We start from the raw sequence: 23,143 nt of genomic DNA, 5'->3' as shown, positions 1-23,143 counted from the left end.
ACAGGAGCTTAGCAAGTTTTTAACACTTAAGTAAATGGAGGATGGATAAAAATTTTTTTAAATTTAAGCCTGTCAAAAAGTTTTGCAGAAGGAAGACAATTTGAATAGCTAAAAGTGGCTCTGGAATTTTCCTAGGTTTGGGAGAAAAGTGACCCTAAAACTACTATTTTCCTACCCTCACTCACTCACTTCAGTCGCTCAGTCGTGTCCTCCTCTTTGAGACCCCATGAATTGCAGCACGCCAGGCCTCCCTGTCCATCACCAACTGCTGGAGTTCACCCAAACTCACGTGCATCGAGTCAGTGATGCCATCTCATCCTCTGTCGTCCCCTTCTCCTCCTGCCCCCAATCCCTCCCAGCATCAGAGTCTTTTCCAATGAGTCAACTCTTCACATGAGGTGGCCAAAGTACTGGAGTTTCAGCTTTTAGCATCAGTCCTTCCAAAGAACACCCAGGGCTGATCTCCTTTAGAATGGACTGGTTGGATCTCCTTGCAGTCCAAGGGACTCTCAAGAGTCTTCTCCAACACCACAGTTCAAAAGCATCAATTCTTCAGCACTCAGCTTTCTTCACAGTCCAACTCTCACATCCATTCATGACCACTGGAAAAACCATAGGCTTGACTAGACGGACCTTTTTTGGCAAAATAATGTCTCTGCTTTTGAATATGCTATCTAGGTTGGTCATAACTTTCCTTCGGAGCAATCATCTTTTAATTTCATGGCTGCAGTCACCATCTGCAGTGATTTTGGAGGCCCCCCAAATAAAGTCTGACCCTAGCCATATTTAAAACATTTTCATAGTCACCTAAAATTTTTTTTAAAATAAATGGAATGATTTACATTTTAGATGAGTAGAGGCAGAGTCTTGTTATGAGACAGTTTAGTTCAAGAAAATCCAGGTCTTTTTCTGTTGAACGGAAGGAAAACACAGCATAACTAGTCCCTTATGGTAGATAACTTAGTCAAATGAGAATTTTGCCTCACTGATTAATAAGCTAACTTAAATTCTTTGTCACATACTATGTAAATCAATTTTCTTTCTTTTTTTGATTTTTATTGGAGTACAGTTGATGTATAATGTTGTGTTAGTTTCAGGTGTACAGCAGAGTGAACCAGTTATACATATATCCGCTCTTTTGTTTTAAGTTCTTTTCCATATAGGCCATTACAGAGTACTGAGTAGAGTTCCCTGTGCTGTGCTAAATCAATTTTCTAATCAGTACAAATGAAGACATTTTATAGCATATTGAATGAATGAATGAAGGAATACATAACTTTTTGTTAAAAGCTGATTTCTTACTGGAAGAACTGTTTTTGAATTCTTGTCTTCCTTTCTAACAGTAGGATGCTTATGATATATTAGACTGTTTGCAGGAAACAGAACTTCCTGGGGATAAACCGTCACTGGATTTAAATTTTAATGTCCTATTCAAAGAAAGGCTATGCAATAAAAATTTATTAATTTATGGAAAGAAAGCGTGAATATGGGCAAATCTTGGTTCCAGAATCAGGTTGTACATAACTAAGGAGGGGGAGCAGTATGCTCAGATATTGCCCTGATTAGTTTTCTTTGCTTTGCAGGACAGTTCCGGGATGAGGCTGTGGAAAAGGAGGTGGTTTGTGCTTGCTGATTATTGCTTGTTTTACTATAAAGGTGAGCTGAGGTTCAGGCCACCCAGGGCTCTTTGTGCCCGAGGGGGTGGTGAGAGGATACAAAAGTTGGTCTTCTCAAATCCAGTGTTTGGACCAGTGGCCCGAGCTAATTAATAACCTGTTAACCTGCCAAAGTGTTCACTTTTACATATGTGGATGGTTGGTGACTTCATTTTTATCAGTCCCAGCACCGGAAGTGCCATTTGTCGAGCTAAAAATAATAGAATCTGGTTTGCCTTCTATTAGGGTCTTAAGATCTGGAGTTTTTCCAACTTCTGCCCCACTTGGGGCATAGGCACACCTTTGATGCAATCTGGAGGGAAAAGAAGTATAGGTGAAGCATTGTATTTTGTAACCTATTATCTGGATTTATGCCCTGTTACTGGATGGGCAGCTGGTGAATAAAATTGGCCGTATGAATATTTGTGAAGCCCTAGTACATAGAGTTAAGGGCTGTGAAAAGGTGAGAGGAAAGTAAGGCTCAAAATATGGAGGAAGAGATAGCCTAATTATACGACAAGACTAGGCTGTGACAGGTGCTTTGGAAGGCATCCAAAGTGCTTAAGCAGTGCAAGGGAAGCAAGAAGTTAATTCCATCGTAGATAACTTGGGCAGGCTCCTTAGAAGAGATAGGGTATGAGTTGAGCTTTTTAGGATGGGTAGAGCTTTGCCCATGTTTGGGGGAAGATGGGCATTCACGCAGAAGAAGCAGCTTGACTTAAGTTCTAGAAGCAGAGGAAGGTGGAATGATAGGCCTTCAAGGCTAGAGCGAGTCTTGCATGCAGCACACACTAGGGGATAAGGCTCAGGAGATGGCTAAGGGCCAAAATGCAAAAGGGCTGTGACTCCAGACAGAGGAAGTCAGGTTTCCTTCTGTATCCAGTGAACAGTCAGCAAGTACCTTGTGTGGGAGAGCAGAGGGACCAGCTTGTCATTAGGAAGTTACCTCTGGTAACAAAGATGGTTTGGGGGAGGAAGAGAATAGATGTAGAAAGTATGATATTTCCCACCGGCTCTAACTTTGCCCATGAGGAGTGTACCACCCAGAATCCCTTCCCCACCCTTCACAGAACTTTAAATAGCACCTTCCGAAGCCTTCTTCCCTTCCCCAGGCTGTGTGCCGCTCTGGGCTCTTTTCCCACAGTGCGTGGTATGCGCTGTATTTCAGGAGTTAGCAGGTGGGACTGAGCGTGTTTACCTGTGTGCCCCCATCCTCAGGGACAGGGCACTGTCTGACTCACCCATGTAGTCCCAGCACCAGCACAGTGGTCCCCAGAGCACCTGAATGGATCACCCATGATCGCAGTCATCCTGGGAGAGAGAAGAAGCACTGAACTAGGGTTGTGGGATGGGCCATCCTAAGGAGGGTGCCACAGGAGGTTATCCTGATGTGTTCTTCCATTCAAAGACAGCCGAGAAGAAGTGGTCCTTGGGAGCATCCCTCTGCCCAGCTACGTGATCTCACCGGTGGCCCCTGAGGATCGTATAAGTCGCAAGTATTCCTTTAAGGTACTGTCCCTCTCCTTTAGCGCAGCAGTGCCATCCTAGGAAATGTTGTTGTTGTTTAGTCACTGAATCGCGTCCAACTCGTTTGTTAGCCCATGGGCTGTAGCCTGCCAGGCTCCTCTGTCCATGGGACTTTCCAGGTAAGAATACTGGAGTGGGTTGCCATTTCTCTCCAGGGGATCTTCCTGACCTAGGGGTTGAACCTGCATCTCCTGCTTTGGTAGGTGGCTTCTTTACCATTGCGCCACCTGGAAAGCCCCTAAGATGCATTGTGTTCCCAGAAATGGCTTCACAGAAGCAGTTGTTTTTGTTGGGACTGGGAGGGGAAAGAAATTAAGAAGTTGAGTGTTTCAGACTCATGTTAATAAAATTATAAATTCTTTAAGCAAGAATAATATCCCATCACAGGTGCTTTCATTTGTGTCAGAGCTTTTGAGTCCCTCAGCCTTGCTTAAGTATTTAGACCTCTCTTTTCCTGTCACTGCTGTATTTCTGCGACAGGGTCTCCTGCTTTCTTAACCACTGTCGCTATCCCCAGTGTCTCCAGAGTTGCTGTGGGTTGAAGATCCTGGATCCTCCTTTGCTTCATTGCATGCTGTGGTATCGCCTTATTCCTGTAAAACCTTTTGTGACTGAGAACTACTGTTATCCGCATTACCTCATTTGATGCTTGTGGGGAGCCTGGGGGGTTAGTATGATTAGCTTCGTTTTATAGATTAGGAGAATGAGGATTGGGGAGCTGAAGAAGCTTACCACAGTCCCAGAGCTGGAAGACAATGGAGGCAGACCTCCGCCCTGGGCTCTGTGCCCTTTCACGTGCAGTGGAGGGAGGGAAGACGATTTTTCTCTCTTCCTCTCTGCTTTTCTCCCACGTCTTACTCTGGTCATCTGCACACCCATTGCAGGAGGCAGGAGATGGTTTCAATGAATGGTGATTGTTATTTTAGTACTAGTGATCTATTAAATAGTTCAGAGCCTCTCCTGCTCATTGTTGGCTCTGAAAACATTTTGTTCCCTGGGTTTCAGACTAGTCTTTTGCAGCCGAACGCCTTCCTTAGAAAACCTTCCTTTCTAGGATTGAGTGTTGCTACTGAGCAAACAATTGGGATGACGCTGTTATATATGATTTGGGGCGGGGGGGCATTTGGAATATCTTCAAAGTAACAGATTATAATAACTATATATATTTCATCTTAACACTTCATTGGGAGGTGTGAAAAATAGATTTGAGGAAAACATCTTTTATGTGCTGTCACATTCTGTCCTTTTTAAAAGAAATAAGACTTCACCGAGTGTGTTCCCTAAATATTTTGTCTGGGAGACAGAAGGCATGCCCATTTTTGGGGCTGATTGGGGTCTTCAGGGTCTGAGAGGAAAGAAAAGCCACTACCAGCAGCACTGGTGATGTTCAGCTGGTTCTCCAGAGAGGACTGGTTTCCGGAGTGTGGAAGAGGTCCCTTCTCTTTGGGTTGCAGTGTCATTCTTTCAGGGTGGGCCTGGGGCAGCTCAGAGTCCACGTTCGTGGGCTACCGAGGAGTGTGCAGTGTTTTATGTCCTGGGCCTATGCTTGCCTCTGATGTCATTTCTCAGTTTCCAGAACTGCAGTTCTCTGACTGTTGCTAGGACACCCTGCCTGAGATTGTTCAGAGCATCTGCAGTGGCAGATAGGCAGACCCTAGAGGGTTATGTGTTCCTCTCTCGTTTGTCTTCTCTAACTGCACTCCTAGCCTGGCAGCCCCAGGCATTGAGCTGGATGCACCCTGCGGCTCCGCTGGGTCTGCGGGATGAGCCAGCAAGGCTATCCGCACCGCTGGGTCTGCGGGACGAGCCAGCAGGACTCTCCGTGGCCTTTAGGTGCCATTGCTCCCCCACCTCCCCCTCCCCCCACCAGCAGGCCTCGTGCCCTGCTGGCTCATCTGGGGCATCTCCCCGCAGAGTGCCTACTGGAGGCACAGCCTCCCTTGGCCTGCTGGTCACCTCTGAGCAAGCTTGGCCCCTCAGATCCAGGGTCTGGGGCAAAAACCATCCCCACGCAGCCAGTGGGGGAAAGCGTCTTTACTGCTTCCCTTTGAGCTGTTCTCCTTCCCTCAAGACTAAGGTCTGAGGCCCACAGACCCGTAAGTGTCAGTAGGTAAATAACATCTTTCTTTTTTAAACTTCTTCATGGGTAAATCATGTCTTTCCTATTTTAATGCGTAACATCTCCTTTGATTGAGAAAGCAGACAACAGTCGGTATTGACAGCACCCATGCCTTTGATCACCAATAGAAACCAGAGATGTTTTCATATCACCTTATAGTTGTTGCAGATATCTCGAAATACTGTTTATGCTCTTCACCACTTCGAAATTACAATAATTATTACATGTGCTACTAGACTTGTTATGTGGTACATTATTAAGGAAGCACCTGTATCACTATATTGCAACATTTAAAAATATTTTGGTAACTATATTTTAATATAGTGTATTTCCTTTATCTTATTTGTGCACTAAAACACCTTCTAGGAAGAGTTCATAGAATTCACCAAGTCATCAAAAAGATGCCAGAAAAAAGGTTAAGATTCTCTGCTTTAGATTCTGGCTGAAGGCCAGCCAAAAGTCATGGTGTTTTACTTATGTATACTCAGCAAACTTCTGTTGTGCTCTGTTGTTCTACTTGGCAGGATATAGATGCTAGGGATACAGCAGTGAAAAGACACAGTCCTTGCCTTTGTCTGCACAAGCCTAGGGATTAACAGGATAAGAAAAGAACAGGAAGGAGCTGCTCTCTTTTCCCCTTTCAATGTTGTGCTTTCTCTATCTCTGAGATCCATCTCTCCCCTACCACTGTCACTATTCCGTCTGGCCTGCCATCACCCCCCACCCCGTGGTAACTAACTTACTAGGCACTGGAATGATGCCTGCCATCACCCCCCACCCCGTGGTAACTAACTTACTAGGCACCGGAATGATGCCTGGCACGTAGTGAGCACTCAGTGAGTGTTGGCCATCATTGCTTCAGCCCTCGAGCTCCTCTGTAGCCTTCAGCCCGTCCTCCACACTGTTCCTCAGTTACACGTCTGTTCAAGAATGCTCCCACCATATACCCTTCTGTGGCTGCCCATTGCCTTCAGGATAGAGCCCAGTTTTGGTTTAGAAGGTCTGGCTTATCTCTCCAGCCACGTTTTAGCACACCTTCTTCATATGCCTTTCCTCCATTTCTTGCCCATAGGCCTTTGCTTGAGCTTCAGTCACAACCTCGAATGCCCTTTCTGAACTCTTACTTGTCTTTTAGGCGTCTGTTCAGGGCCTACCTTCTCCAGGAAGCCTCCCCTAAGTCCTCTGGGCGGGTTTGGTACTTCTGTTTGAACATCCACAGCTCTGGCATCACTGCCCCATAAATGGTTGATTACCCATCCAGAGCTTTCTCCAGGGAAACTAGCCATCAGCTAGTTTTGCCAGGGTAGACGGGGCTGGTCGTGTTCTTTAAACAGATCACATGGAGCTGCATTTGTGTAGGAGTTGTGGTCAGTGACACTCCTTATGCTTCCCAAGTTAAGGTTGGTTCAGCTTGTGTCTCATGTTTAGTCCTCTGTAAGTCAGTGATAGTTCAATGAATCCCACTAACTTACTCAAGTGGATACCTGCCCCAGAACCCCCTGTGGCTGGGCAGAAAGTCTGGGAAGCGGGTGTCAAAGATCTTATGGGTCATTGTCCAAGGGAGCTTTTCTAAGAATTTCTGCCAGTTCACGGTAAAACATGCATAAGCCCCTTCTAGTTCTCTTCTTATTGCCACATCTCCACCTTGCTGAAAAGGAGGGATCCTTCCTACAACAGTGAGTGAGTCCTTATCATGCAAGAAAGGAAATCAGATTTGCTCTGGCCACTGTAGGAACCCTTAGTTGCAAGCCAGGTTTGCCTGGACTCCCTTGGCACTGGGTGGATGGATTCAGATCTGTGAGTGTCACAAGCAGACTTATATTTAATATCATTTTTGGACATGGTTGTTAGTGTGAGAGGAGAAGTGAATGCTTATAGTTCATGTCTGAGGTTTCATCCATGACCACTGGTGATCTCAGAAACATGTCATTTTCTAGACATGTTTCCACTTCTCTCATTTTGCTTTCTCTGACTGATCCTTGCATGGTATCTGCCTGTCATTGTAGATCTGGGTTATTAGATCAGCGAGCTATATCAGACTCATTTCTGGATAGACCCTGGGAGACATGTCTGGAATGTCTGGATAGACATTCCTAGGTGAGTGTCTAGAATCCTGGCTCCAGCTTTTCAGTCAATCAAAAAAATATTTATTGGGCACCTACTGTGTGCCAGGCACTGTTCCTGGGGATACAGTAGTGAACAAAATAGACAGAATCCCTGCTCTCATCAAGTTTATATTCTGCAAGGAAGAGAGAGATGATAAACAAGAGTGTAATAAGTGCTGTGAGAATCTGTGACTAGGCTTGGAAATCCAGGAAAGTCACTTCTCAGAGCTTTACTTGCCATATCTATAAAAGGGATTCTGAATGTTCCTACATTTCAAGGCTATTGGGATTAAAATGAGATAAAGGCACGGAGGTACCCAGAAGATACATAGAAGGCACTCCGTAAATCTTTCTCTTTCCGCATCATCTTGGTCTGTGGATTTGGTGAGCTTTTTCCTTGCAAATTTAAAAGACCCTGCTTATCAGAGCCCAAAGGGGAAAACTGGTGTTACCTCTTCATGGTCCATCCCAGTTGCTTTTCAGGGGTCGTTCCTGGTACCTATAGAACATATGAGAGCACCTGGAGGCTTCCTGACACATAGTAGGTATGCCAGCGTCCTCAGTCAGGTGTTAGACTGCTTGGTCAGACTTTGTAGTACCTCTTTGGAGAGCCAGAAGAGCAGCTTCCTTGATGGGCACATATCACATTTCATGCCAAGCAGGGAAGCGCAGTGAATATCTGCACCAAGCTATCTGCTATTGAGCAGCTGTTTTGAATCAATTCCAGTCATCAGGTGCTTCAGAAGAACTGAGACAGGGATTCCCAAGAGTCTGCTGCTTTGGAATGAGGTGTTTTGTTGTTGTTGTTGTTGTTGTTTTTTTAATTTTAAAAATCTTTCTCACATAAGCCTTGAATTGACTGTGTACCCTTCCATAAGTGGGAGTAAGATAAGCAGGAAACAGGTACAGCTGCAGGGCTTTCGCTGTGGGGAGCAGACACAGCTGTTGCTGGGCCTGTCTGTGTCAAGGAACGGGAACCCAGCCTTTTTTTTCCATCTGTGGAAATCAGCTGGGTGGTGCGTGGGCTTTCAGTCTGGAAGTGGGGAGAACTGGCCTGGGGCATCTCTTGGTTTTTGCTCCTGGAAATGAAACGCACACTAACCTCTCTGACCTGGGTCTCCGTCTTCTGTCTCCAGGCTGTGCACACCGGGATGCGGGCTCTCATCTATAATAGCTCTCAGGCCGAGCAGTCCGGCATGAGGACCTACTACTTCAGCGCCGACACCCAGGAGGACATGAATGCTTGGGTCCGGGCCATGAACCAGGCTGCGCAGGTGCTGTCTCGATCGTCACTGAAGAGGTCAGTCCCCGTGGAGGGTCCCTGCCAGAGCGCTGCCTGTGTGGGAGGGGGACCCAGATTCCACCGTCCACTCACTCCTGTTAAGCATTGCCCTCTCTTGGAATTTTAAATGGTGACTTCTTCCTGGAGGAGAATGCTTACAAAGCCAACACATACTGCCGGCAGAGCTGAGAGGTCCCCTGGGAATTATCGAGGCCACTGGCCTCATTAAGCAGAGAAATGGGAAGGACTGGAAGGGTGAAATGACCGAAAAGGCTGGGATGCCCGGCCTTGGAACCTGGTCGTGTGTTTCTCAGTCTTTCTCCTCTTGTGTGTGGCTGAAAGGACAACCTTGGGGCAACGTCTGCGGAGGAGGGAGAGGACAAACAGGAAAGATCTTGAAACTGGAAATGTGTCACCGATGGCCCACCACCTTGCTGTTGGGAGCTGATGTGGGCACTGTCTTTCAGCTGCCTCTTCTCTCAAGTGGGCCAACCAGGGTACCATCAGGGATCTGGAGGCTCTTGAGTCTGTTGACTGTGGGTGATTCCCTGAGAGCACGCAGACAAGGAACATGAGTGGTCAGTTGCTTGGAGAAGGTTGGGTAGCCCTGGAAAAGTCGGGGTGCCTTTAGCCAGTCCTCACCTGACATGAACCCCCTTCTTCGCTGGACATCTTGCTCTGTTTGGAGGCCTCTTTGACAAAGGTCTCTTAGGCCTTGTAAGAGTAGTGTCCTCCAGCAACCTGAAGACCGGATTCTCAGTGATTGCAAATGAGTGGTTTTATTTTGTCCACCTTTCCAACTCAATTTTTTGCGATTTGGGGTATTAGTGGTACTCCCTAGCTTCATATTCTCTTTCCTGAGACTAACAGATCTTTGATATAATTAGTAGCCTCCCTCAAGAGGCAAGGTAGGGGTTAGGTTCTGCTCTTGGAATTTCCGTAGCGCCTAAGTTGAGCGTTTGTTGTGCCGGGTTTTTTCTGTCTACTTTTCAGTATCCTAGGCTTCAAGGGGCTATCGTCTTTGAATCTTCTGCACACCTGACACATAGTAAGCTCTCAAATATGTATCGAGTGAGTAAGTGAGAAACTGAAAGAATGAATGAATATGTTGGAAGGACAAGAACAAAGACTGTCCTGGCAGTTATCCCATGGGCCCTGCATCAGTGGCTCTTGCCTATAGGCATTCAGTCAGGTTTGCCTCTCTTCCTAGCAGAGTCATCCAGCCTGAATTCTTCTGTTGTGTGCACGATAATGAATCGAAAGTCTGTGCCATTAGCCTGCAGGCAGTCTGCTCAGTGACAGTGGCACTTCCACCTTCACCCCAGGAGAAGGCAATGGGCAGGTTCGACACGACTTACTCCTAGTGCACAGTCTGGTCCCGGAAGCTCACTGTTCCCTTGTCTTTGTTGTTCATCAAAAACTATTTATTTGGATTGTGCTGAGTCTTAGTTGCGGCGCGTGGAATCTTTAGTTGCTGCATGTGAATCCCTAGTTGCCTCAAACCTGGGTCGCCTGCATTGGGAATGTGGAGTTTCAGCCACTGGACCACCAGGGAAGTCTTCCTCCATGCGACACACACGCAATAAGAAAAATATCCTTAGTCACCTTCCCAGTGTTACCTCTGTTACCAGGTTACCAGGGATCTCTTTAAACTATTTTCTGTTCATTTATGTGCATATATGCTCTTGTAGAAATATAGAGGGTTTTTTGTGCTTTTTTAGTAGCATGAATAATATTGATCTTGAAAGTCGTTCTGTATGAGTGTATATGGGCTGACTTTATTTGTGACTGTTGTATGGTATTTCATAATGTTAATGTACCATAGTGTAGTTAAGCATGTGCCCCATGTTGGGTAGTTCATTTTGTGCTCCCTTTTTCAGCACAGTTGTATAATGAAAAGCTTTGTACAAGCCTCTGCACGTGTGAGGCTTTCAGATTGTTGGGTCAATATACAGTGACTCTTAAATTGTAACCAATACGGCCAAACTGTCCTTTAAAGTAAGTTGTATTAATATGTTCCACTAGTGAGAGTGCTCATTTCTCCACATCTTTGCCAACCGTTGATATTATCAGTCTTTCGCTTTTGCTGAGCTGCTGTGTAGGTAAGTGGTATCTGTTTATTTTAATGTGTGTTTTCATGGTGGTGGGGATCTTTTATATTTATTGGTCACTTGTATTCCTCTGCAGTGAATTGCTGGTACCTATTCTCTGCATTTCCTAGTGAGTTCCTTGCTTTTCTTCGATGCTTCCTTTCCTCCACATGTTAAAATCGGCCCAGTTGGGACTGCTGCTTGGCCTCTTGCAGGGGTTGGTTGTAGGCTCTCAGTTGTGTTATTTAAGAGAATCTGCTTTCCCCCTCTTTTCAAAGTCAGGATACTGTTTGTCAGTCTGTAACATTCTGGCATTTTCTGTGTTCTCTTGGATTCCTCAGAGATGGTCTGAAAGGTTTCTAGAGCCCATCTTTGAGTTCCCTTCGGGCCCTGGGGTTCTGACAGCTGGACTTTTCCCATCTTCCTTGCCATCTTGGTCTCTTGATCTCTCTGAACCAAGGTTGTTCTCTTATTCATGGTGAGGTCACTCACCTTGATGAAGATATGGAAATAAATTCAGAAGTTGAAGAATTCAACTTTATTTGTAGTGTGGTCATCTTCCCAAGCAGCGATATCTCTTATTATTATTATTTTTTTTAAGTTCTCCCCTCCTTTATTTTAATTCTTAGAAAATAGAAAGTTTTGTTTTATTTTGCTTTGCTTTAAGTAAACAAATCTCCGTTCTTTCTAGACTTTACCGCTTGCAGTCATTCCCGTGGGCCCATTCCACTGGGTTTGTGCTTGATGCATTTCTCATAATGGGAGCTCTGAATGCTTCCTGTGCTGTTACACTGGTTTGTTTCCACCAGCAATGTCAGACAGGTTCATTCTTGTGGCCCAGCTTTGCCCAGTTGTCTTGTGCCTGACTTGGGCACTTGGGCACTCAAAGATAACTTGAGAATGAGGAAAATGTGCTGTGATTGATAAGTGATGTCTGCCTGAACTGTTTAGGATGAATTTGCTAGCTAAGGTTAGGGTTTTTTGTTTTTTTTTTTTTTTTTTACTTTTTCCTACAAGAGGATTTTGTAATTAACTCTCAGATTTTGCTTTCAGAGAGGCTCCTTCCCTTCTCCACTGGGCTGCCTTACAGATCTCAGGCCATTTTATTATCTCTGGCTTTTTTCTGAACTTTTAAAATGTGTTCTTGCTATGCTCATAATAAACTCTTGAAATCCCATGGTCATCTTTGCCCAAGGTTTCTTCCCTGTTTAAAGAAACATAAACAAAACTTGTTCTACCTTCTGACTCAGTAAAACCAGAGTAGCATTTCCTCTTAATTTTCTGAGAGATGAAACTGTCAGCCAAGGGAATTCAGACTTATTAAATGTTCTATTTTTCTGAATAAGATGTTCAAACATTTAGTTAGTGAGACGTATTCATCATGTAAGACTACATCTTGCCTCTCCTCCACGTTGGTGATCTGCTCTGGAAACCTCCAGCTCTGTTCCGTGGGCGGTTCCAACAGTAGCTTTTCCTTCTTTCCCTCCTTGATTCTCACCCAAATGGTTCTATTCTTATTCACATAGGCAGATTCTTTCTTTATGAATGTGGTATGGTAGGGCTTCTTATTACAGGTAACAAAATGCAAATTTATCTTAAAAGGGGAGGAGTTTATTGATCCACGGCACTGAAAAGTTCAGGATAACTACAGCTTTAGAAAACAGCTGTGGTCAAGGCTCAGACAGTATCGTTGCACATCATCTCTCTCCCCACTGGGCTGGATTCATTCCTGAACTCCGTGTAGCAGTCCCTGGCAGATCTGGGGTCTGGTGGCTAGATAGCTGCAGTAGCCCCAGACTTAGGTCATTTGAGTTAAGTCCAGTAGGAAAGAACCGGAGTCTTACCCAAAAGCTCTGAGATCTCTTCTGATCAGACCGGCTTAGGTCACAGTGATTCCCCAAGTCACCTACCATGGCCTGGGAGTGCACGTGCTGACTGACACAGGCCTGAGATACATGCTTCACTTCTAGAACCTGACTATAGGGACTGAGAGTGAGGTAGGAGTGCATTCCTAAGCGACGTTAGGGCTGTGGACAGAGGAAGGGGAAATGACTTGATGGGATGTGATAAATGATGTGCAAGCAACCAGTATCCAAGCCACTTCCTACTATATCGATTTCTTTTGCCTTAGGTACTGTCTCCTCCTAGGGTTTAGTCTCTGAAGTCGGACAAGCCAGAGTTTAAACGCAGCTCTGCTGCTACTTTCTAGCTGCGTCACTTGTGCAATTTAGGTATGCTTTTTAAACAGATTTTTCTAGCTCATCAAATTTTTATAAAAATGAAATGAATGTGTAAAGTGCTTACTTCGCATGTTGCCTAAGACATAGCTGATACTCCATATCCATTATGCTAGCTCCCATAGGTTTTAACAGCATCATTCTTTTTTTGCACCCGTCCAGTTTCATTGTTAATTCTCTGAATTACACGACGATGAATCTCCCGTGGGCACATCATACTCTCCTCCTCTCCAGGATGTGCCCATCCCTTAGCAGTGTGAGCTGTGGTTCAGCAACGCAGGCTTCCTGCAGGACCGTCCCTCAGCCTGCCCCTCACTGTCTCCTCCTCCAGCATCTTCCTACATTGTTCCTCTAACCCCAGAGGGAGCTGAGCACCCTTGCTGTGCTTCCTTCCGTTGTCCTCTTGTTCCCTACAGGCTTCAGGGTCTCTTGATGGACAAGCATTCTTGAGCCCCCACCCCTTCTCCGTCAGGGACGCTGAGCACTATGGCCAGAGCCCACCCTCTCCCTCCTTCTGTCCATGATTTCTTCTCCCTTATTTCCATGTTCTTCCACTTGCCAGATTTTGGATTCTTTTTTTTAATTCTCTACAGCCTCCTTAAAATCTGTCTTCCAAGTTCCTCTGTTGAACTGCCTTATTTCCCCCTCTTATCTAAGGATGTCTTGTCCTCTCCAAGAAACTAAAGTACTAAGCAAGGAGGGCAGCTTATTGTTACAGTTCACAGAACTGACAAGCAGCTCAGATAGGAGGGCCTATCGGAAGGCATCTGACCTCTTTGTTTTCAGCTTCCCAACCTCTCTGGTCTCTACAAAGCTATGTGGTCTCAGTGTTACTATAGACCTCTCATGGAACTGAGAGAGCTTATAGTCCAGTCACTGTTAGAATAAAATCCAATCTCTTTAGTATGGCTTTTGATCCCTGGCTGGGTCTGTTCCCTGTAAGTCCTCTAGGCCTTGCCCACCTGCTCCCCTGGCCCTCACCCTTACTAGGACCACTCAGCACATCCTTCAGGGCCTAGCTTACTTGTATTTCTTTCTTCTTTGACTCTCAGTATGTTAGATGCTTCTGCTTATAGCACTGTGTCGTTCCTCATGCAGAGAACTTTCATGCTAAAGTTATGTTGGCCTGCTTTCTCTTTGTCACCCCCGCTAGACTGTAAGTTCCTTAGAAGTGAGAATGGTGCCTGGCACATAGTCAGTTAAAGGACGGTGCATGGATGTTTGGCTGGCTGGACTGGTGAGTGGTTAGGTCGATGAATGAAACTTCTCCCTGAGAGATGTTCAAATAGGGATTTGGGGTGTCTGAGAGCAGGCTGAGCACTGTTGTGGGACTGGTTGTGGGGATTCAGTCTGCTCAAAGTGGCCCACACGTTTCTGGCTCTCTCCACTCTATTCAGAGAATGGAATCTTTGGCCTTTCAGACCCTGACCACTTTGGTTAAAGTGTGACAGAACAATGCCTGAGGTTGGACAAGCTCCTTGGACCCTTGACAGAAGTAACTTATAGACATGCTTTCAACCCCAGTACAGGGCTAAGGAGTTGGATCAGATGGAATTTGAGTCCTGCTTATTTCACTGGTTGAGCTTCCCTGGTGGCTCAGACAGTAAAGAATCCACCTGCAATGTGCGAGACCGGGTTCAATCTTTGGGTTGGGGAGATCCCCTGGAGAAGGGAACGGCTATCCATTCCAGTATTCTTGCCTGGAGAATTCCATGGACAGAGGAACCTGGCAGGCTACAGTCCATGGGGTCACAAAGAGTCGGACACAACTGAGCAACTTTCATGTCACTGGTTGCATGATCAGGGCAAGTTGCTTTACCACTCTGAGCTTCGTGTTCATTACCTATAATAAAAGAATAATATTTCTAGCTTGGTGTGATGATAAGAGATAATATTTAAAGTCCTTTAGCTCAGGGTTTTACAATTAGTAAGTGCTCCCCATAATCCCTATCCTTCAGTAGAGACAATATATTTTCAGTAAGCTGGTGCTCATGTGAGTGCCCTCAGCCTCTCTGGGCTTGACAGTCCTGACCTTGCAAGATTGCTCTAGGGGTTAGAGATGGTCTGTGCTGGGTTCCTGGCACACAGTAGGACCCAGCATAAAACAGCCAAACATTGGCCACAAAAAATGAGTGACCCAGACTGGAACTGCCATAGACAGACTGAAAGTGAGTGAGCTCGGTGCGTGCCAGAACTCCAGACTGGCTCAGGTCGGGCTGTGGTAATTGAGCGTTACTCACCCAGGTAGAGGAAGAGGAAAGGATTCTCCAGGCAGGAGTGAACAAAGTGAGGAGAGCTGGCGGCCATTGTACATCTTTCCTTTCTCCTTTGTCTGGTTTGTCAGGTCCTTAAAACTTCACGAGGGACTTTGCCAGTCGCCACTGCTGAGAGGAGTGACGGCCTGAGCTTGGCAGTGTGGTGTTTCATTTGTCCTTCAGCCTCACTCTTCTCTGGGGGAGGACAGACCCACCTATTGTTTATTTACGGCAGAGCCTGAAAGGTAGCCAGCTATCTTCTCCCATCCCAGGGGAACTGCCCTAGTTAAGTCTGGGAAAAGAAGAAACCAACTTCTGTCTCCATTTTTCTCCAGACGTTTCTGTCATCAAATTTAGGAACTAATTCAAGTGAGCCAGCCTGCCTGTGGGCTACCTAGAGACTCTGGACCCATTTGCTTCAGCCTTTTATACAAGGCTGTGGACTGCACAGGGTGGGTTTCAGCTTTTGAGCCCACTGTCCTCCTGAGCTTTGGGGTCAGTGCTCAGGACTTGGCATCTGTTGACACTGGCTGAGCTGGTTTTCCAGGACAGAATTTTTTTTTCCCCAAACTTTAAACTTTTTTATTTTGTATTGGGTAGAGCTGATTAACATTGTTGTGATAATTTCAGGTGAACAGTGCAGGGACTCAGCCATACATATACACGAATCCATTCTCCCCAAACTCCCTCCCATCCAGGCTGCCACATAACACTGAGCAGAGTTCCCTGTGCTATTCAGTAGCTGGACAGGAACATCTGCCACCTGATGTTGAGACAAACACTCCAAGGATGTCAGTGGCCTGACCCTTGTTCCTGGGCTGTTAGTTTGGTCATTTAGGTATGGTGAGCAGGGAGGGATCCTCCAGTGGGACTGTGACAGATGGGCTGTGTCTGCCAACAGGACTGAAGTCCAGCTAAGTCCCTACAAGCTGTGTGTGGTTCCTTTTCTTGCTCAGGTCTTCACATGAGATTTCCAGTGTGTGTGAAGTATCTGTGTAACATTAAGAAAGAAGTAAATATTATTCCTTATTTCCTGGTGAAATAAAGGGTTTGGAAGCAGAATAAAATAATAGTGTCAACTGCTTGGTATGATCTGTTAACTTCTGAGTTCTTGTGAAGGACAGGAATAAGATAGAAGTATCCTCAGCCTGAGATTTGTGCTCTTCCCACTTGCAGGGGAAAGCAAGGATTTTCTCTAAGCAGACATAAAATGTTGCTGTCACGTGCTGAAAATGGCCGGGGCAGGGCTCAGCCCCTTGTATCAGGGATTATGTTTGGTTGCCTGTGATAGAACAACTCAACTTAGAGCCATGTAATCAAATTGGGTTTTAGTTTTCTCACTAACAGGAATGCACAGTTAGTTAGTTCTGACTCATATAGTAGCTCCATGATGCTGTCAGGGACCTGGGCTCTTTCTCACTTTCTACCCAGGTTTTGATAGGTGGCTTTCATCTGCATTTTTGTCACCTTGCATTCCAGTCTAAGTTCTAGGCGGGAATAAGGGAAAGGTTAGTCAAGCCAGGTAAGTGTTCTTTCTTTTAAAGGCTTTCCTGGGAGACCCATCCAACAATTTCTGCATACATCTTATTGGCCAGATTTATGTTATATGATCATCCCCAGCTCCAAGGGAGGTTAGGAAATGTGAGTTTTTTGTTGGGTACATTGCTGCTTTGAAAAAATGGGGGCAAGGAAGGAAAAGATGTTGGAAGCTAGTACATTTATATTTGATGATGGCTTCCCTGGTGGCTCAGACAGTAAAGAATCTGCCTGCAAAGTGGGAGATCTGAGTTCGATCCCTGGGTCAGGAAGATCCCCTGGAGAAGAAATGGCATCCCACTCCAGTATTCCCGCCTGGAGAATGCCGTTCCATGGATGGAGGAGCCTGGCAGGATGCATTCCATGGGGTCACAGAGAGTCAGACATGACTGAGCAACTAACACACGCACTTTAGGTGCCAGACCCAGCGCAGTGCTCTTTCTGTGCATCGTCTCCTTTATTCCTCGTAAGAACCCAAGGAGGTAGGGGTTGTTGTCCCCATTTTGCAGATAAGGAACCTGAGACCAGAGAGGTCAGGGAGTTGCCCAAGGTCACTCAGCTGCTATGGGCTGGAGCCAGCTGTTGAATCCAGGTCTGCCTGGCACTAATCCTACGCAGTCTGGGTTAGTCATGCTTGGAAAGTGACACATGTGGCCACAGTGATCAACAAATGTCAGGAATTCCTTGTGTTTTTAAATAGCCAGCGACACCAGGTACTCGCATCAGCAGTAATGACCTGCACAGGAAGGGCTGTTGTCGTCTTAGCTGAACATCAATGCCGTGCATGGCCCCTTCTCTGAATGACACGGCCACTGACAGCCGAGGGATACGTCCTTCTTTCCCCACCACTGTGCTAAATTGAGCACTGCAGATGTATTGTGTGACAGGTCTCCTGATTTGAGAGGTCATGTGTTATATTGCAGGGAATTCAAAGAGACAGGGAGAAGACCAAAAAACACTTTTGCCTTAAATCCTGTAACTTAGTAAGTTAAATGTTTAAGTCAGGTAAGGTGGGGGAGTCGGGAACATTCCCTTCACTTTTTTTACCTGTAGCCATAGACTGACTATTTTGAATACAAAGGCACATATCTTATCTTGGGTAAGGCCCAACAGCTGTGGAAACAGGAGCTGTTGTTCATAACCCCAAGTCTTAGGGCCGGGTGGCAAGCAGACTCCCATTCTTTTAGGCACCCTATTAGGGTTTGTTTTGCAGTAAATGCTGGTGTCAATCTGAGAAAAAAGTTTATCTGAGAAAAAAGTTTTATCTTTCTCAGTTAACTTTATATTTAGGACATATTAGCATGTGTTGGGATGTATACAATCATATATATACACAGACAGTAAGGATTAAGATTTATAGTTATAAGTTAACTCCAAGGTTAGAAAAGACTGGCAAACTCCATGATTTGGGATCGCTCAAGAGAACAGCATTAAATGTGGTTACTATGATTAAATCAGGCTTTAGGGTTGTCTGGCTCTGGTAGCAGAGGCTATTTTCTATACTATATCCCTAAGTGCTCGCCTCAGTGGGAATGTATAGGTTCTCAGTAAAGACATGGAGGTTGAAAGAAAAATCCTCATTACAGTTGGTTGGGCTAAGATATTGTATCCATAACCCCTGGGTTCTGAAGTTGAAGAAATCCTCTCCTTTTTAATTTAAAATTTATTTTATTGAAATAGTTGATTTACAATGAGTTAATTTCTGCTGTATAGGAAAGTTATTCAGTTTTATATATGTATACACACACACACATATATATACATGCATATATATACACACACATATATATACATATTCTTTTTCATAATCTTTTCAATTATGGTTTATCAGAGGTTTCTGTATATAATTCCCTATGCTATTCAGTAGGACCTCATTGTTTATCCATTCTATATGTAATAGTGTAATAGTTTGCATCTGCTAATCCCAAACTCCCAATCCATCACACCCTTCCCTCCTGCCACTCCCCACCCCCACAACCGTAAATCTGTTCTGTGTCTGTGGGTCTGTTTCATAGACAGATTCATTTGTGTCATATTTTAGATTCCACATGTAAGTGATATCATGTGGTGTTCGTCTTTCTCTTTTTGAATTACTTCACGTGTATGATTATCTCTAGGTCCATCCATGTTATTGCAAATGGCATTATTTCATTCTTTTTAATGGCTGAGTAATATTGCATTGTGTATGTGTACCACATCTTTATGCATTCGTCTGTCAGTTGAAGAAACCCTCTTTTCCCTTCAATCAGTGTCTTCCATTTCAGTGCATATTTGTTTCACTGCATATTTGTTTGCAGTGTTTCACTTTCACAGTGAAAGCATATTTCTTTCACTTTTATGACAAGGTGTGAAAAGAAAGAGAAAGTTAAAATTTATAAAGTGTACTTTGTAGAACAGAGTTGTCCCTTTAAAAACTTCCAGTAAGAATTACTTTTTCTGAAAATTCCCTGGCTGTCCAAAGGATAGGACTCCATGCTTTACTGCTCAAGGCTCGGGTTCAATCCCTGGTCAGGGAACTAAGATCCCACAAAGCCACATGGCACAGCCAAAAAAGAAAAAAATTACTTTTTCTTAAAAGTGTGGGCCCTTGAATATTTCACGTGTTTCTTCTACTAGAGGTTATAGACCCACCATACTTTAGGAATGGAAAGGTTCTTAAAAGTCACCATCTAAATATGTCAATATAAAATGATGTAATAGGACTCCTTCTACTGTGAGTAACAGAGCCCAAACTCAGACTAGCTTAAGTGAGAAACAATTTATTAATGTACAACCAAAAAGTCCAAGGATATATCTGGTTTGCTGCTGCTGCTGCTAAGTCGCTTCAGTCGTGTCCGACTCTGTGCGACCCCATAGACGGCAGCCCACCAGGCTCTGCCGTCCCTGGGATTCTCCAGGCAAGAACACTGGAGTGGGTTGCCATTTCCTTCTCCAATGCATGAAAGTGAAAAGTGAAAGTGAAGTCACTCAGTCGTGTCCGACTCTTTGCGACCCCATGGACTGCAGCCTACCAGGCTCCTCCATCCATGGGATTTTCCAGGCAAGAGTACTGGAGTGGGGTGCCATTGCCTTCTCCGATATCTGGTTTAGGTATGGCTAAATCTAGGAGTTCAGGACAAGTCTTTAAGATTCTATTTCTCTCCATCTGCTTTCATTCTCAGATGTGTGTGTGCCTAAGTCGCTTCGGTTGTGTCTGACTCTGCTTCCCTGTGGACTGTAGCCTTCCAGGCTCCTCTGTTTGTGGGATTCTCCAGGCAAGAATACTGGAGTGGCTTGCCACGTGCTCTTCCACCAGGATCTTCCTGACCCAGGGATCGAACTCATGTCTCTTATATCTCCTGCATTGGCAGGCACCCTTTACCACTAGCACCACCTGGGAAGCCTCATTCTCAGATAGCTGTTTCCTATGTAGTTGCAGCAGCTCAAGACCAGCTCCAACCAAAGTCCCAGAACTAGCTCTGAATGGCCTGGATTGGGTGACCTGTCAGCCTGTGAGCCAGTCACTGAGACTTGGAGCCTCAGGTTGAAAGGGACCGGTAGAGTCAGCAGGACCTAAACTACAGGTACTGAGAGTGGGATAGGATGATCCCCAAGTGAAATTCAAACTGTGTTAGCAGAAGGGGTGGGAGATGGGGAAAGATGTCTCCTAGTGATGGATAGAGGAAGTCCAAAGAAGCTTTTTTTTCCCCCCAAAAGCTTTGGGCTTTCATGGAAAAGTAATGAGTACATGGACTTCCCAAGTGGTGCAGTGTTAAAGAATCTGCCTACCAATTGCAGGAGATGTGGGTTCAATCTTTGGGTTGGGAAGATCATCTGGGGTGGAAATAGCAACCCACTCCAGTATTCTTGCCTAGAAAATTCCATGGACAGAGGAGCCTGGTGGTCTACAGTCCATGGGGTCACAGAACATCAAACATGACTGAGCACACACAGCACACAGGAGTAGTGCACAGACATGAGATATGAGATTGCTTTTCTCAGCTTCCATACCTGTGTTAAGGCTGACAGGCCAGCACACATGAAGAAGTAGACCTGTGTTAGGGGTGGTATTTTCACTTTATATTGACATTTTAACCAGCTCCCTGACTGGATGGATTCTGCCTTGAATCTGTGCTGATTATTGGTAGTTGAAGTTCTGAGGTTGTTGCAAGGACACCTGAGGTCTGGCCATTGAGATGTAAATGCAGCAGCACCTCTGATGTTCATTCTTCTGTTGAACCCTCAGCCTTGGCCATTTCAAGAAATGATGGACGTCAAGGCCAGGACCTTTTTACCAAGGAGTATAAGTCAACTGGCTGCCTGTCCAAGGGTCCATGGTAATTTTTCTGGTCCTTTTGAGCTAGGCTGGAGTGTGTTCCCCTGCCTCCTCAGTCTCAATTCTGCTAAGCATATGGAGCTGCTGCTGTGTCCCCAGTACCAAGTAATGAGGATGCAGATACAACTTGGACTCAAGGAGTAGGGAGAGAGGCAGCTTCCAGTGGGAGATGGGCCATGAAAGAGGCTCTCTTCTCTATGCCCTGGAAGCTCTTTAGCCTCAGTGCACATCCTCACCTGTCACCGCTACCCCCTTCTCTATAGTTTCCAGGTCTGCATGTGTGTCAGATCATAGACAAACAGATGGAGAGGCTGTAGAGAGTGGTGGCCCCAGTCCTTGGACTCTGCATTCTGCCTGGAATTAAGCCCTGGTGCCTCTTTTTCCCAGCAGGATGGTCTTGGGCAAATCATTTATCTTTTCTGTGCCTCAGTTTCCTTATCTCTGAAATCTGACTAATGATGCTTCATAAAATTGTTATGTCCATGTTCTTACATTCCTGTTTGAGCAGTTCCTTGACAAGATAGCTAAGTGGTCATATCGAGAGATTGCCGTGCTGACTCTTCACTCAACATCTTGGAGGACTGTTAATTATGCTGCTCATTGTATTTTGGGCTATGCTAGATGCCAGCGGGGAAGACCCTGGACTCAGGAACTTTCTATCCAAGCTAACCTGCCCCAGACAGACAGGCCATTTATTTGTTCAGTAGTTTATAGAGCTGCTATTCTGTGCCATCATTATGTGGAAGTTCTGGGCATATGATGACTGGCCAGCTGGGCCTCAGGCCTGAAGGAACTCGTAGTCTACTTGGGCACTAGATGAGTAAACACGCAGTTATAGTCCAGTGTGATTAGTTTGACAGTGCAGTCAGCTAAGATCCTGATATAGACTGGGACTGTGTGTAGGGTGGCTTCCTGGAGGAGGTGACATTTAAGCCAGATCCCAGAGGAGTAGAAGTTAGGCCAGCAGCGTAAGGGAGTAGGCACGAAAGGGGCTCCAAGCAGAGGGAAGAGCCCATGCAAAGGCCTGGAGGTAATTGGAGTGTAAAGTGTGTTCTTTGGCAAGTCTTGGCTAGGGGTTCCAGTCTGGGCTGGACTGAACATGCTGTTGTCATTGCAGGGACACGGAGAAGGTGGAGCGGCAGGCGGTCCCCCAGGCCAACCACACAGAGTCCTGTCGAGAGTGTGGCCGTGTGGGACCCGGACATGCGAGGGATTGTCCTCACCGCAGCCACGAGGATTCCTTTGGATTCGAGAGGCGGGAGCAGGAGGAAGACCGGTACCGCTCCAGGGACCCACTGGAGGGCAAGCGGGACAGGAACAAGGCCAGGTCCCCATACTCACAAGTCGAAGAGGACGCCTTGTTCGTGGATTTACCTAGCGGCCCGAGAGGCCAGCAGGCTCAGCCCCAGCGGGCGGAGAGGAACGGAGTGCTGCCCGTCACGTCTGGCCCGGGAGAGCAGAATGGGACTGCCGGGTACCAGCGGGCCTTCCCTTCCAGGACCAACCCAGAGAAGCACAGCCAGAGGAAGAGTAGCCTGGCCCAAGTGGAGCAGTGGGCAAAGGCCCAGAAAGGGGACGGCAGGAGGTCAGTAACAGCTTCAGGATCACTGCTGCTAGTGAGCGTAATGACATTGTAACAGTAGCTATCACTTCCCTAGCACAGGCTGGGTACACGCTGGCCTTAAACTCTTTATCCCATTATCTTCATAAATCCCTGCAACAACCTTGCAAGGAAAGGTAAGAGCCTCAATTTATAAACAGAAACTGGGGCTTGGAGGAGTAGAGAACTTGCCTGTGGCACAAAAATTAGTGGCAAACACAGAGTTCAGAGTCTGTCCATGAGCCTGCCAAGCTCACTCGAGATTATATACAGAGTGGGGGTTCCCCATGCCCCAGGGAGCATGCCTTGAGACTGTCAGCTTATAGATAGTAATTGGTCTTCTCCTCTTACTTTGCTGCTTCTCTGCATCTGGGATATAGTTGTAGCAATTAAGAGTAAATAGAGATCCCTTTTTAATTCCA

The 23,143-nt window shown here is 45.8% G+C and overlaps 1 protein-coding gene across 9 annotated transcripts in view; it reads left to right on the top strand.

Annotated features, from left to right (window-relative positions):
* PLEKHA7 (pleckstrin homology domain containing A7) overlaps nucleotides 1–23,143 on the top strand; it is a 231,841-nt gene that overhangs the window by 158,341 nt on the left and 50,357 nt on the right. For all 9 annotated transcript variants that reach the window (XM_070384038.1, XM_070384037.1, XM_070384035.1 and 6 more), the window contains 4 exons: nucleotides 1,584–1,656; nucleotides 3,064–3,164; nucleotides 8,543–8,706; nucleotides 22,239–22,706. In XM_070384038.1, coding sequence (XP_070240139.1) covers nucleotides 1,584–1,656; nucleotides 3,064–3,164; nucleotides 8,543–8,706; nucleotides 22,239–22,706 — 806 coding nt within the window. The remainder of the gene's footprint in view (nucleotides 1–1,583; nucleotides 1,657–3,063; nucleotides 3,165–8,542; nucleotides 8,707–22,238; nucleotides 22,707–23,143) is intronic.

The sequence above is a fragment of the Bos mutus genome, chromosome 15 (assembly GCF_027580195.1).
Source record: "Bos mutus isolate GX-2022 chromosome 15, NWIPB_WYAK_1.1, whole genome shotgun sequence".
In the NCBI taxonomy this organism is placed as follows: domain Eukaryota; kingdom Metazoa; phylum Chordata; class Mammalia; order Artiodactyla; family Bovidae; genus Bos; species Bos mutus.
Note: the sequence above shows the minus strand (reverse complement) of the source record. Positions and strands in the feature narration are given on the sequence as shown.